The sequence below is a fragment of the Monodelphis domestica genome, chromosome 1 (genome assembly GCF_027887165.1).
Source record: "Monodelphis domestica isolate mMonDom1 chromosome 1, mMonDom1.pri, whole genome shotgun sequence".
NCBI classification, from domain to species: Eukaryota; Metazoa; Chordata; class Mammalia; order Didelphimorphia; family Didelphidae; genus Monodelphis; species Monodelphis domestica.
In genome coordinates, this window is record NC_077227.1 from 485,462,052 (window position 1) to 485,476,293 (window position 14,242).

The following is a 14,242-nucleotide window of genomic DNA, read 5'->3' on the forward strand; positions in this document are numbered from 1 at the left end:
GCACCTTGGCAAGCTGGGGCTATAATGGAGTAGAAAGGGCTGCAGAGGCTTGGCAAACGTTGCTGAAGTTCCCCTACACTTTTGTCCTCTCAGAGTGACTCTGATTAGGGAGGCTGGACAGAGTGTTCCTACCCAATACAAGGCTGCCATTGGGGCATGAGGCATGAATGTGCCAGGGCAGGAAGCATTTCTCCGGTTCCTCTAAACATCCTACTAAGGACAGTGACCCCTTTGCCTCCAAATCCCTCCCAAATCCCAGAGCCCCCACCCATGTTGTTGGCGTTGGATCCTCTTCCCCTACCAGGTGAAAGTGCCCATGAAATTCAATGGCCGCTCAGGAGTGCAGCTGCGCCCTCCCCGGGACTTGCAGGACTTGGCTGCATACACAGCTCTTAAGTTCTATATCCAGAGCTCAGAGCCGCCTCAACAGCAAGGCCAGGATGGCAGCAGCCAGTTTGTCCTCTACATGGGCAGTCATGAGGTAGGCACCTGTGGCAGGAGAGGGAGCCAGCCACCCACATCTCAGAGGCTGTGAGATCCACAAGAAGGGACTCTGAGACTTGGTGGGCTGGAGTTCATTGGCCCCCTCTTCACCAAGAGTCCCAAGTGCATGTGGCTAGGGGAAGAGGGAAGGGGCAGGGACCACCAGAAGAGAAAAGCAAGGTGGCTCCTGTCCCAGGGAGAATATCCTTCCCTGTTCTGACCTCCAGGCCTCTGGGGACTACATGGGGGTAGTCCTACGTGAACACAAGGTGCAGTGGGTTTACCGGCTTGGGGAAGCAGACCACAGGACTCTGACCATCGACGAGGACATCGGAGAACAGTTTGCTACTGTCAGCATTGACAGGTCTATATCCTCCCCCTGCTACCCGGACCCCCTGCCCTTTAGGCTTTCAGACGGGAGGGATGCAGCAATCTCTCATCCTCCAAAGTCTCTTCAGAGGGGAGGCAGCAGTCTAGGGAAGAGGGCGCCTGACCAGGAGTCTTCTAGATCCAGCTTTGATGCTAAAATTGTTGTGCAAACCTGGGCAAATCACTTCCTCTCTTGAGGTTTGTTTACTCATAAGGAACATGATTCCTTATGGGGAATTCATTATCCCCAAGGCCTCTACTAGCTCTACAACTACGATTCTAGGACTTCCCTTGATCACCTCTGGTTCTCCACTTAAGCAAGAGGCAGCCTGGGCTAATGCATCAAGTTCTTGGCATGGGACTTAAGGAAGTCACCTCACTCTCCTTGGCCTCATTTTCCCTGTGAAATGAGAGAATCAGTCTTCTGTGGGAAAGACAGGTGTAGGCCAAGAAAAAAGGAGAGATATGGAGGGAGAGCACCATGGGTGAGAAAGCACTGCCTGAGGCATCTTCAGGGCTCTCATTTTTTCTTCTCCTGTCCTAGGATCCTTCAGTATGGTCATATGTCTGTCACAATGGAAAAGCAGACAGTACATGAGACCAAGGGAGATAGTGTGTACCCTGGGGACCAGGGTCTACTCAATCTAAGACCTCAGGACTTTGTCTTCTATGTGGGTGGCTATCCCTCCAACTTCACGGTAAGCCCAGGAAAGGTCCTCATGGGATGAGGAAGAGAAGGGAGACAAAAATTCCATTCCCTGACCAGTGGTGTGCAAATGAATACCTCTGTTAGACTCAGAACAATTAATAAACGCAGGGTAATTCAAGTGCAAGGAATTGGGAATATAGAGCTAAAAACTGATGGTCTCTGTCATTTTTATTTTATTTATTGAAGGAATATGACATGTTTACAAATAAAGGAGGATATGATGGGGCCAAGACAGATCAGACAAAATGCTCTAGAGAATCTGAGTGAGGAGAAACCATTTTTAGCTTGGTTGGTGGAGCTAGGGAGGAAATCAGGGAACACTTCCCAGAGGAGATAGGAAGCTAAAGGATTGTGAAAGGCAGAGAGAAGGAGGGCCGCCTTATTCATCACACTGCCTCTTGGCAGACAACCCTCTGAGAGGGAAGTTCTGAGGCTCCCTCCATCGCCTCTTCTCAGAGCAGAAATTCCTCTGCCTCTTGGTATCAACTCACCTTTTCCAAACTCTGTTCTGCTGTAGGTTGAAGACAGAGGCCATTTGCTAAGCCTTCCAATATAGTCAGCTTACCTTGGTTGTCCACTAACCTGTTTTCTAATTTTCCCTTTCTGCCCCTTCAGCCCCCCGTGCCTCTGCGTTACCCTGGTTACCGGGGCTGCATTGAGATGGACACCTTGAATGAGGAGGTTATGAGTCTTTACAACTTCCTGAGGACCTTCCATCTGGATACAGCTACAGACAAACCCTGCGCCAGGTGCCTTCCTTCCCCAGCCTCGTCCCTGACTCTTGCCCCCTTCTTTGACCCCTCTTTTATCTCTGATCTCCATTCCTTCTCAGTACCTGGAAGGGTGTAAGGCGGTGCTGGGAGCAGCTAGGGATAGAGGGAGGAGAGGTCTCAAGTTTGTCTCCTTGACTAGGTCCAAGTCCACGGGGGACCCCTGGCTGACAGATGGCTCCTACCTGGATGGCACAGGCTTTGCACACATCAGCTTTGAGAGTCAGATGAGCAGCACCAAGCGCTTTGAGCAGGAGCTGAGACTGGTCTCCTATACTGGCATCATCTTCTTCCTTCAGTACCAGGCATGGGCACCATTCTCCCAACCCCTTCCTTGCTTCTAGACCCATTGGGCCTAGTGAACATATGTCTAGACCTGACAGGAAACACAAGTCTGTCAAGCCCAAGCTCTTCAGGTTGGCACAAAGAGGTTTATTGCAAATATCCGAGGTGGAATCTGAACCCTGGTGCTTGACGCCAGAGGCGGTGCATTTTCGGCTCTCACTGCCTCCATCACAGCTTCTTATCTCTCCTCTCCCTTCCCCTCTCTCCCCAGACTCTGTCCTCTCCTAATTCCCCTCTGCAGTGACTCTCCCCAGCTCCCTTCTCACCTTGTCTCCTTCTCTCAGGGCCAGTTCCTATGTCTGGCTGTTCAGGAAGGCCGCCTTGTCCTCTACTATGACTTTTACCATGGGCTGCAGACTGCCACCCCCCAACAGGAACTGGCACCCCTTACCTCGTCCAACAAAGCGGTAATTTGGCCCCTTCTCCCTCTTTGCACCCTTCCCCATCAAAGCATCATACAGTCCCAGCACTCTCCTGGGAAAGGGGATGAGGACTCAGAGATGGCTTGGGTCCCCCAGGTATTCTCATGGTGAGACCAGGGCTTTGGCTCCTGGGTCCTGCCGGGCTTCCCACAAGGTGGTGGGCCAACAGGACTTTGAGATGGAATGGGGCTCTGGGACTTGGAGAGGCCCCGAGCGTCTCCTTCTCTGCTTCTCCTTCCCCTAGATCCAGATTTTCATCATGGGTGGGGCAGGCCGAAAGCGGGTCCTGGTCCGAGTGGAGCGAGTGTCTGTCTTCAGCCTGCAGGAGGAGAATATGCTGGAAAACGCTGACTCCTACTACCTGGGAGGGGTTCCTCTGGCCCAGCTTCCCTCAAGGTAAGGCTCCCGCCTCCTTTCTCTCTTCCCTCCCCCCCCACCCAAGCCAGCTAGACTCAGCAATCGAGAGGCCAGGGCTCTGAACTGTGGAAGTTCAGGGTGGGAGATCCTGGTGCAGACTAGAGTCACGTAAGGCTTCCCAGAAAGAAGAAAGACAAGCCGAGGCCTGGAAGGATGGGCAGAAGAGCCGGGATGGCATCCCAAAGCTGGGGGGCCATGCCAGGCAGCAGAAGTGTCTGACCAGTCCCTCATTGCCTCTTCACAGCCTACGACCCTTGTTCCCCACTGGAGGGTCGATTCGAGGCTGTGTGAAGGGTCTCAAAGCCCTTGGCAAATATGTGGACCTGAAGAGACTGAATACCACAGGCATCAGCTCAGGCTGCACATCTGACCTCCTGGTAAGAGACTCACTTTGGAGATCCCTGGTACATCCTCCTCCTCGTCCAGTATGGTAGCTTAGGACTGGGCAGCCAGGGCTTGAGTCCTGTTCCATTTTCCTTCCGGACCTTAGTTTTCTCAACTGAAAAATAGGGATGACAATTCCTCACGTGCCTTCTTTAGGAGGAAGTGAGATCAGAGGGGAAAAGGTGATGCTGTGGGAAGGGGCCTTCACCTTCCTGTTCCAATATGACCTCTGATGCTTGTTGCCTGCACACCCCACATCCCCCAGTATCCTCCTCTAGAAAATGAAAGGGTTGGACTAGATGACCTCTGAGGTAGGAGCCCACAAGTGTTCAGCACCGGACATGGGACAGTCATCAAGATCAGGTGGGAGCCTCAGAGCCTTCCTCCTGACATGTTCCTCTCATGGCAGATTACTCGATCCATGACCTTCCATGGGCATGGCTACCTTACCTTGGCCCTCAGAGATGTGCCCCCTCTCACCGGAAACTTCTACACTGGTTTTGGCTTCCGTTCCACCCAAGACAGCGGTCTTCTCTACTATCATGCCTCTCCAGTACGTTTCAAAACATCTTGGGAGTCTTGCCTAACCCAGAATCGATTGGGTTTCCAGCCCTCCCCTCCCAAATCCTTCTCTCCTTCTGGACTCTAACCTGGGCCTCCTGTTTAATTCTGTCCACTTCCTTGGATGGACCATCCCCCTTTGGGAAGCCACATCCCTGGTGCTTATGAGGGTGACGGGTGGGTGAGCTGGGTGCTCCAGGGAAGAGACACCACCCCTTGGAAGCGCCCTTCCCCATTCTCCAGGATCCATGGGAGTCTCAAAGGGCCCCTTTCTTTCTTCCCACCCCCTCGTGGGATCTACACTGAGATTCCTACACCTTTTCCCTTCACTGACCACATGGTACCTGCCCTCACGGTACCAGGAGGGCATTTTCCAGGTATCCCTGAGACAGGGCCGGGTGACTCTCAAGTTCCGTCGGAGTGAGGTGATGACGAGAGGTGCTTACGCAGATGGGGCTGCACACTACGTGGCTGTCTACAGTAATGACACAGGGTGAGTTTTCTGAGCTCCTCTCGTTCCCATTCTCCATTCCCCACCACCTCCACCGCCCCGGGCGTTAGCACTGCTGGGGAGGTGGGGCAGACAGACACCCTGATGTCCTGGTGCTCCAACTCCACCCAGACAGGCTAGGACCCCTCTCCATATAGTCCAGCGCACCTTAATCCACCAGGCTTTTGTAAGGATTGCGCACACTCCCATTGGGAAAGCACTTTACAAACTAAAAAGCCCAGGAATTCTAGAGTTTTCCAGGGGTGCTAGGAGAACCCTGGAGTCCAGGAGATCCTGATTCAAAGCCAGCCTCGAGGGCCGCCATATTTGTAAAGCCCTTTGCACAGTGCCTGGCATGTTGTGGTTGTGGTTATTCAGTCATTTGTCTGTCGTGTCTGAGGGTTTTCTTGGCAAAGATACTTCTCTAGCTCCAGTGAGGAAACAAACAGGCTTAAGGGACTTGTCCAGGGTCATAGGACTAGTAGCTTTCTGAGGCCAGATTTGAACTCACAAAGATGAGTCTGGCGCATAGCAGGTGCTTAGTGAACTTCCCCTCCCTCCTCCCCCATGCTGTGATGCCTCCTCAGGGGGCAGGGGTAAGCACCAACACTTTAAGGCTGTACCAGGAGAGCCCAAGCACTAGTTCCTTCTCCCTAGTTAGGAAGTGCTTCAGGAGTGGCCCTGGGGACGGCTTCTGCCTTGTCTGAGAATCCCTTGGGCTGACTGAAAAGTGGCTTCTTGGGCAAGGGTGGTGGGCCCCTGTATAATTAGAATTTTGCTCCCTCAAACTCTCTTTCCCAGCTTCCCATCTTTGTTCTCACCTTACCTCCTTAAGGTTTGGAGATAAAGTTGTAAGTGTAACTCCGCCCTCTCTCTTTTTCCCTGATCAAGGCTGGGAAAGCGGGCTTTATGCCAGGCAGGAGAATCTATACATGTGGGTTTACTCTTTATTTCTTTAGTTTATTTTCTTTTTACTTCAAGTGATTATTAGTAACCCTTATAAAATATAAATACTTGGAGTCACTGGATATTAATTTTAATCTTACACCCCCTTGGCAGCAGGGACATTGTTGTCCTCTGATGCTCCCAAAGACCCACCATGATGCACGGGGGCCTGTGCTGAGGAGGACTTAGACCCCCAAGGGAGCCTTGGATTGTCATTATTCTGAAGCACCAACATCAAGATATTGCTTTAAGGTTTAAAAGCATTTTCCAGAGTCTCTCATTTGATGATAGCAACCCTCCTGTGAGGTTGGGGCTGTTACTACTCCGATTTGGCAGAATGAAGAAACTGAGGGAGACTAATTACTTAACAGTCACATCATTAATAAGGGTCTGAAGTGGGATTCGAACTTAGGTCTTCCTGATTCCAAATCCCCATATTGGGTCCTTTCGTTAAGAAGATCAGTGTTCTGTCGAAGCGATCACACATGTCTCTCCGAACTTGGGATACCTTCTGTATGTTGTGGCAGCACATTTGCCCCTTTGCCCTTATTTATTAATTACTTATCCATTCAGTGCCATATCGATCACCTGCCATGTGCCAGGCCTTGGGCTCAGCTGCATTCCAGCTGAAGTAGATTTCACCACTTGCAAGAAAGATTATAAGTCTGGCAGTCATTCCCTACCTAGTCTAATCAAAATTCCCTCTGATAACTTGGAATCTATTTTGCACGTAGCAGTGTGGGGGAGAGGCCTGTCTTCCTTCCACGGGGCCCAAAGGATGGGAATTGTGCGTGTCGTTGGCATGGCCGTCATGGAAGGTCTGGTGGCGGTACTCACAAACACCCTTCTCCTCCAGGGTCTGGCTGTACGTGGACGATCAACTCCAAGGCACAGAGCGCCAAGGGGGCCGGTCTCAGCGTCAGGCTGCCACCGAAGGCCCTCCTCGCTTCCTTCTTGGGGGGCTGCCAGAGTCTGGTGCCTTCCAAAACCTGACGGGCTGTATCAGCAACGTCTTTGTGCGGCGGTAAGTCACAGAGAAGGGGGAGACCATCAGCCCTGGAGATTGCTGGCCTGGCTGGAGGCTGCCCAGTGAGGCGAGCGTCAGCACCCCAAGAGCCCTCGGTGACCCTTCTGCTTGGTCCCCAGGGTGTCGGAGGCCCAGCATGTAGTCGACCTGCAGCAGAACATTCAGAACATCAATGTGACCACAGGTTGCACTGTCCTGGACCAACCACTCCAGCTCAGGGTATCGCCAAGGAAGTTCCGAAGGAAACCCAAGGTTGGAGCTGCTTGCCCATGGGGAGCTGGGGAAGGAGCAGCTGGGTGGGACAAGCCCCTGTGGCTCTACAGTCCTGCTTCATCGCCTTCCCATCATCCTCTGTCCCCCAGGCTGCTCTCCACGACTTGGATAGCCCCCCGGACGCTGCCTGCCAGATCTCCGCCCATCCCAAAACCATCAGCAACGCTTACCAGCTTGGGGCTTCTCCCGGCAGCCATCTGCAGTTTGCTCATGTCCCATTCTCTTTCCAGGAACGGTAAGCATCCTCTCAGCTGTGCTGTTCCCAGCTCCTTAGAGAGGAAAGTCCAACCTCCCTTGAACCTGACACCGTGTTCTCTGGCCCTATCCCACGCAGGACCCACTTCTTCATGGATATCCGACTTCGCTCACCCCAGGGGCTCCTTCTGGCTGTGCCCACTGTGGAGTCAGGAAGCCCCTTCCTGGTCCTCTACCTCAGTCATGGCCACTTTGTCCTCCAGGCAGGAGGTCAGGGAAAACCTTTTCGGATCCGCAGCCATGAGCGATATAAGCCAGGAGGCTGGCATGCGGTAAGGAGCCCCAGGGTGGGGGGTGCAAATGTTCCCCAGAAACTACTCCTGCCCACCAGAGGAGAACTGAGTCAAGCTGGATCGGAGTCATAGAGAAGCTGGAGCAGGCATGAGGATTAGGGAGAAATGAGATTCCTGCTGGAGCCTAGGATTAGGATTTCTTTTCCCTCCTTCCTTTTTTGGCTAAACTGCTTGAGAAATCTGTCTGCATTAGATGTCTTCACGGCCTGTCCTCTCTTTCTCTTCTGGACCATCTGCACTCTGGCTTCCCCCATCACAGGATTCTCACATGTAATGGGAGCTCAGGAAGCCACCTTTTTGCCCGGTACCCGGCCCTGGAATCGGGATGAGGATGAGTGAGGCCAAAACCCATATGGCCATGTCCCAAACCAGCCCTCTCCTGGGTTTCCCCTTTGGAGGATAGTCATCCTGTGCCCTTCTTCTCAGGTCTTTATCAGCCGAGAGCAGAATCGAATTCAGCTGGTGATCGACGGGCTTCGGGCTCAGAGCAGTAAGGGGCCTCCTGGCCGCAGGAAGGCATTGCTGGGTCATGGACCGATCTATGTGGGTGGCCTCCCCTCGGGCCACAGCTGGACTCATCTTCCAGTAAGATAATGGCCCCATCACCGTCCCACCATCTCAGAACACCCTTTGCCTGCCCCCACTGCCCACCGTCTCCCTTTGTGCCCAGCCATTTGGGTTCTTCTAAGTCACACAAACCTTTCCCCCAGGAAGCAGCCGGCTCTGCCTTCAAAGGATGCATAAGGAACCTGAAGCTGAATGGACAGCCTCTGGAGGCCCCAACACAGCTCCAAGGGGTGGTCCCATGTTACACGGGGGCCCTGGAGAAGGGCCTGTTCTTTGCTGCAGAAGGGGGAGCTGTCGTGTTGGGTCTGTGAACTTTCTCTGCCCTTGGGCCTTGCTTGGGCTCTGGAGAGGGTGGGGGGAGGGAAGGAGAGCTTGAAGCATTAAGAGGAGCTCCCTGACCAGCACACCCCACTGCGTATCCCACAGATCCCCCCAGTGGGGACGGCCCAGAACTGGAGCTGATGCTGGAGGTTCGTCCTTGGGCAGCAGCCGGACTCATCTTTCACCTGGGATCCGGGCAGAGGCCACCCTATGTCAGACTTCAAGCAGATGCAGACAAGGTGAGTGGGGCCAGGATGACCGAGGCAGCCCTGGCCTGCCAGGGTCTCTGCCCTTCCCTGGGACATAGAGGGCGGCCCAGCTAGCCTGGAGAGTGAACCATCAGGCAGGAAATCGTCTTTGGCCACAGCCAACCCATGAAACCATCTGAATAAGGCCCGGTCAGCTCGTGCCCGCACTAATGAATGGTCCCCACACTGAGCCGAGCACAGGCTCTTGCATATTAATCCTTCATACTCACTGACTTGAAATACCAAGAGTACTTGGTCCATTGATAGACTGCAGCCTTCTCCATACTGTATACATGGTCTTAGGGGGCTGCTATAGCCAAAAATAATCAAGAGGAGACCACCACCCCCCCCCCCCCCACCTTCCTGGTAATGAGCCTCTGAATTTTCCCAAGCTGAGCAGAAAATAGTCTCTCTCTCATGGGACCTGGGCCCAAAGCATTCCATCCTGGTAGAACCTATACTAAGGGAACTTTGCAGGCATAGCCTTTAGAACCTGGGTCACCGTCACCGGGCCACACAGGGAGGCGCAGAAGGGATTCTATGTAGAGTTAATAAAAGATGAATTAATAAGATGACAAGAAGTGATTAGGTGGAGACTTGGTATTCTGAAGAATGAGTTTTGTAATAATAAGCATACACAATAGTGAATTATAACCCATCTTTATTTGCTTTTACCCCCATTCATCTTCCCCTCTCTATCTCTCCCTTTCTCTCTTCCTCTCTCTCTTTCTTTGTCTCTCTCTCTCTGTCTCTGTCTCTCTGTCTCTCTCTCCCCTCCCTCTCTCTCCTCTCACAGGACCCTTTATTTACTGCTTCAAGTTGTCCTCCCAACAGCCCCATGCCATAGGTTGGTTAAACATTGTCAACCACATCTTCCTTTTGCAGCTTTCAGTGAACTGTCTCATGTGTTTTGCTTCAGGTGCTTATCAGAGCCAACACCGGGGCAGGTGAATTCTCTGTGTCAGTGGCCCGGCCTCCTCTCTGTGATGGCCTGTGGCACCGGATTGCAGGTGAAGTGATGCTACCCCCTTCCCTCTGCCCATGGCTTCCTGGCCCAGAAACTTCCTCTAGGCCTCCCTAGACAGCCAGTAATCCACAGGGGCAGATGATCCAAATGTTCTCATTCAGACCTTGGGTATGCAACAGGATTGGCATAAAGTAGACACAGGCTCACATTCCCCGTGACATTGTGTGAAGCTGGGGAGAGGTTTGCAAGGATCTGTGTAGGAAGAATGTCCTAAGAAATTATTCGAAGGCAGCCCTGAGGGAGGGAGACACTGAGGTGATGGGCCTAGTTGAACCAGTCTTTTAGTGGGGCAAAGTAGAGATAGACCATCGAAACCTTGAATTCTCTGAATGGGGAACTGAGACTTGGTCTTTCTTTTGGGAACCGTGAAAGTTATCTGACCAGGGGAGAGACCTGATGAAAGTCTGAGGCTAGGAACTGAGATGGAGAGAGTTGAGCTAGAAGGCAGCGGCTAGAGTAGAGGCAAGAAGGTGGGATGGAGAGAAAGAAGCTAATTCAGCTACCAAAGAACTCCCCTCAAAAAAAAAAAGTACAAGTAGATGAGTTGCCTTGGGGATGGGAAATGTTAAATCATTTCCCCTTGGATGATACTCTCTGGAACCTCAGGATTCTCCAAGTACAAGGCTGTCTTCCGCCCCTCAGGCCAAACTAAAAATGTTATTTCCTTTGTGTGTCCCTTTCAATGTCTGTGGCTCTGCTCAGGGGAGGTCTGGGGCCCCAAGGAAGCTCAGCCCCCTGGGTAAGCTTTGGGAGAACTAAGACCAAGACCTTTCCTCCCAGTGATTAAAGGAAGAAATATGATCCAACTTGATGTGGATACTGAAGGCAACTATACAGTGGGTCCTGCCCTAGTACCTTCCATTATCACCAAAGAACCTCTTTACCTGGGAGGTCTGCCAGGTAAGTTCCTGTGTACTAGCTAGTTGGGGAACTAGCTTCCAGGGGGAGCTTAGGGATGACTGACAGTCTTTCATGTTTTCATCTCTTTAAAGGAGGTTTTGGTCTAGTCTGAAAATGCACTAAATTGGGATTAAGTACCTTGTGTGTATACAGCCTATAAACAGGGGCCCCGAGGAAAGGATAGCCCTTGTCCTCAGAAGCTTAATGTCTAATAGGAGAACAAGATTACTTTGTTGATTGATAAACTATATTACATTGTAGGTAGACCCCAGAATTTAGAAGTCAGGAAGTCTAATTTTAATCAGTGTGTGTTGCCTGGGGCAAGTCACTTAATCTCTCAGTCTCAGTTTCCTCATTCACAAAACAGAAATAACAGTACTTACTTCACAGGAGTGCTGCAAGGATCAAATGAGATAATATATGTAAAGTGCTTTCAAACCTTCAAGCACTATATAAATACTGGAGCTAGTCTTACGCTCATTATACAGAGTAGATGATGTTAGTCTCTATTTTACATTCAGAGGAAATTGAGGCCTAGAACAATCATTCAGCTTGTCCCAGGCACTGGGCCAGTCAGTAGAATCAAAACTAGAATCCAGATCTTCTGACCCCTAGATGGTGCTCTTTGCATCGAATGATGGTTAGAACAAAGTAGAAGGCCCAATGGTGAGCACCACCTCTAGCATTAGTCACGCAACCCAGGATGGGTCACGTGGCCTTGCTGAGTTTCAGATTTCTCATCTATAAAATTGGGATGTCAATGCTTATATTAAGAGGTGTTGTTGGCTAAGTGTTTTTGGAAACCCAAAGCACTCTAGAAATGTCAGCTGTAAAAATATAGCACCCCTGCTGTCCCTGGGTGTGTGCCATCAATGTTTCCCTACCATTACAGTGAGATGTTTAGAGGCACCAGTGAGATAATATAGACGAGGAGGGCTGCCTGCATCCCCTAAAAAAAAATGACCGTTTTATTTAAGAGTAGAGCAAAATCTCAATGTCCTAGAGAAAACAGTGCTTCTGTCACTGCCAGTATCTATGAAAGCTTAACAGCTGAAGGACTCACTGTTCAGGAGGACACTGGCAGGCCCCTGAAGTACCCAGATCCCTCTGAGAATGATTTTAAAAACATAAGATGCATAGGATTCAAAGGAGACTGATCATATCGAAATATTATCTAAAATATTACAGACACGCTTGCCCCCAGCCCAAGGAGAGCAACCCTAGCCTTAGTGCACCAGGGACTGGGGAAAGTTGGGAGTGAGGATAGCAGATGTAAGGTTGCTTAATTTACTTCTAGGCTGTGAAGATTGGATTTGGCTCTCCCCTGATTGTAGTACTTGGCTCTTCCTTTACTTCACAATCAAGGAAGAGCTAAGTGCCTTCATTGTTACAATCAGGAGAGAGCCAAATCCAATCTTCACAAGGCTTAACTATTGTTTTCTGTTGATACCCTTACTCTCCTCCCCCATCCCACAGAGACCTCAAAGGGCACAAGTCCATCATCTCCCCCTGGTTACCATGGCTGTATGAGGAACCTCGTAATAAACCGTCACCCCATAGACCTGACGCACACTGGTACTGTCCGAGGGTCGGTGGGTGCAAGTGGCTGCCCGGTTATGTAAATAAATGGCCCAGACACATAAGAGATTAAAGCTGCCCTGCTTGCATATGGCCCCTCTCTCTGGTTATTAAGCATTGGCAGACACTGCGCTCCATCATCTTCTCAGTATTTTTCACCCCAGTGGGGAAATTTGGACAACTGATTCAAGCATTAGACACTTTACAAGTCATCAGTGGTAATGAAGTAAATTGAACACATCTTCTGTAATTTAAGAACCCAAAGCGGGGCTACACATTTCTGGGCCTGAGATGGTGCTAAGGTTAAGGTGGTCCCTCAGCTGTGCTTGCTGGTTTGCCCACCACTCACAGAATCTCAAAGCTGGAGGGGACCTCCAGAAGAAATCTAGTCCACCACACTGAAGCATGAACTGACTCTGCAGCATCCCCAAGTCCACCCATCCAGCTTTTGCTTCAAGATTCTAGGGATGGAGAACTCACTACCTCTCATTCCGTTTTTGAATAGCTCTGCTCCTTACAAAGATTTTCCTTCCATTAAGCCCAAATCTCCCTGTTAGCCACCAATCCCAATTCTGCTCCCTTAGGCCAAATTAAAAGAAATCTAATTTCTCTTCCACATGACAACACTTCAAATACTTGAAGATGGTGATCGTGTCCTTGCCCCCAGTAAGTCTTCTCCCCATTAAACATCTCTCAGAATTGATCCCCATAAAATTGCTTGGAGTCCATATATTTATTCCCTCCTCAATCCTTTTAGGGTCAAATTTATTGATTTTCACTGGTTGTAGTACAGCTCCAATGACAAGACTTTTCTTTTGTCCACTTAGCTCACTTTGTGCACTTACACATTTATGTTTTTATACATATTATATATATTTGTGTGTATATATCTAGATGTATGGGGATAAATCTTATGTCTGGAAATGATTTATAAATTATGGTTTTTTATATGATTGGGTAAATATTATACAATGGGTTAATCTCTTATCTTCCAATGAACTTAGTATGGCATTTTTCTTTCACCCTTTTTCAGTAGAAATGAAAGCTTTGTAAATCACTGGTACATACTTTTGAAAGCAAAAATAATAAAAAAGGAAATGTGCTTATTTTGAATACTGGTTAAATGAAATAGGAAAAAATCCTGTTTGCTTCATCAGAGGGGCTTGATGGCATCATCCGATATTATAATTCTTTTAAAAATCCTTTTACCTTGTCTTGGAATAGAGAGAAGTATGAGTTCCAAGGCAGAAGTGTGGCAAGGACTAGGCAACTGGGGTTGGGGGACTGGACCAGGCTCACACATCTGATACCAGATTTGAACCCAGGTCGTGCCTATCCCCTGAGCCACCTAGTTGCCCCTTAGGTAATGTGATATAAACCTAAGGTGCTTTGTCAAAGCATCTGGTCCCTGCTTAATGTCATTGCATGCATGCATGCACACGTGTGCACACACTCCTTGACTATTTTTAGTTCATAAGTCTGTCTCTTGTTTTAGAGATTTTGAAAAATCTCTTTAGACAGCCAAGCTGTCAGCCTCTAGATGCATCTGAAGCACCCAGAATAACTTTTTCTTCAAATCAAAGAGATAGAGCCACATCTGGAAAAACAAGGTATATGCTCTGGAAAGCTGACCCATTTGCAGCTTTCATGTGGTCTATTTAATTTAGCAGATGTCCCCCCGGGAAAACTTATCTACGGAGGTTCCAGCCCTGCCTGTAGTCACTAACAGGATGTCCATGACCAACATCCTGGCACTCAGCTCCAACTCTCCATGAGCTCACAAAATATTTCCTCACAATTTTCTATCTGCAGACTAGACAAAGGGCATTTGGCAATCACTCCTATTTTTGGCACACAC

General features: G+C 50.0%; 1 protein-coding gene across 3 annotated transcripts in view; it reads left to right on the top strand.

The window, feature by feature from the left end:
* LAMA5 (laminin subunit alpha 5) overlaps window positions 1-13,497 on the top strand; it is a 135,933-nt gene extending 122,436 nt beyond the window's left edge. For all 3 annotated transcript variants that reach the window (XM_056812875.1, XM_056812873.1, XM_056812874.1), the window contains 20 exons: window positions 305-481; window positions 711-847; window positions 1,397-1,550; window positions 2,177-2,310; window positions 2,474-2,636; window positions 2,961-3,083; window positions 3,343-3,494; window positions 3,760-3,892; window positions 4,309-4,452; window positions 4,823-4,953; window positions 6,752-6,919; window positions 7,042-7,174; window positions 7,285-7,430; window positions 7,530-7,722; window positions 8,170-8,328; window positions 8,454-8,613; window positions 8,737-8,870; window positions 9,799-9,889; window positions 10,687-10,806; window positions 12,283-13,497. In XM_056812875.1, coding sequence (XP_056668853.1) covers window positions 305-481; window positions 711-847; window positions 1,397-1,550; window positions 2,177-2,310; window positions 2,474-2,636; window positions 2,961-3,083; window positions 3,343-3,494; window positions 3,760-3,892; window positions 4,309-4,452; window positions 4,823-4,953; window positions 6,752-6,919; window positions 7,042-7,174; window positions 7,285-7,430; window positions 7,530-7,722; window positions 8,170-8,328; window positions 8,454-8,613; window positions 8,737-8,870; window positions 9,799-9,889; window positions 10,687-10,806; window positions 12,283-12,428 — 2,898 coding nt within the window. In that variant the 3' untranslated portion in view covers window positions 12,429-13,497. The remainder of the gene's footprint in view (window positions 1-304; window positions 482-710; window positions 848-1,396; window positions 1,551-2,176; window positions 2,311-2,473; window positions 2,637-2,960; window positions 3,084-3,342; window positions 3,495-3,759; window positions 3,893-4,308; window positions 4,453-4,822; window positions 4,954-6,751; window positions 6,920-7,041; window positions 7,175-7,284; window positions 7,431-7,529; window positions 7,723-8,169; window positions 8,329-8,453; window positions 8,614-8,736; window positions 8,871-9,798; window positions 9,890-10,686; window positions 10,807-12,282) is intronic.
* Window positions 13,498-14,242: the final 745 nt, after the last annotated feature.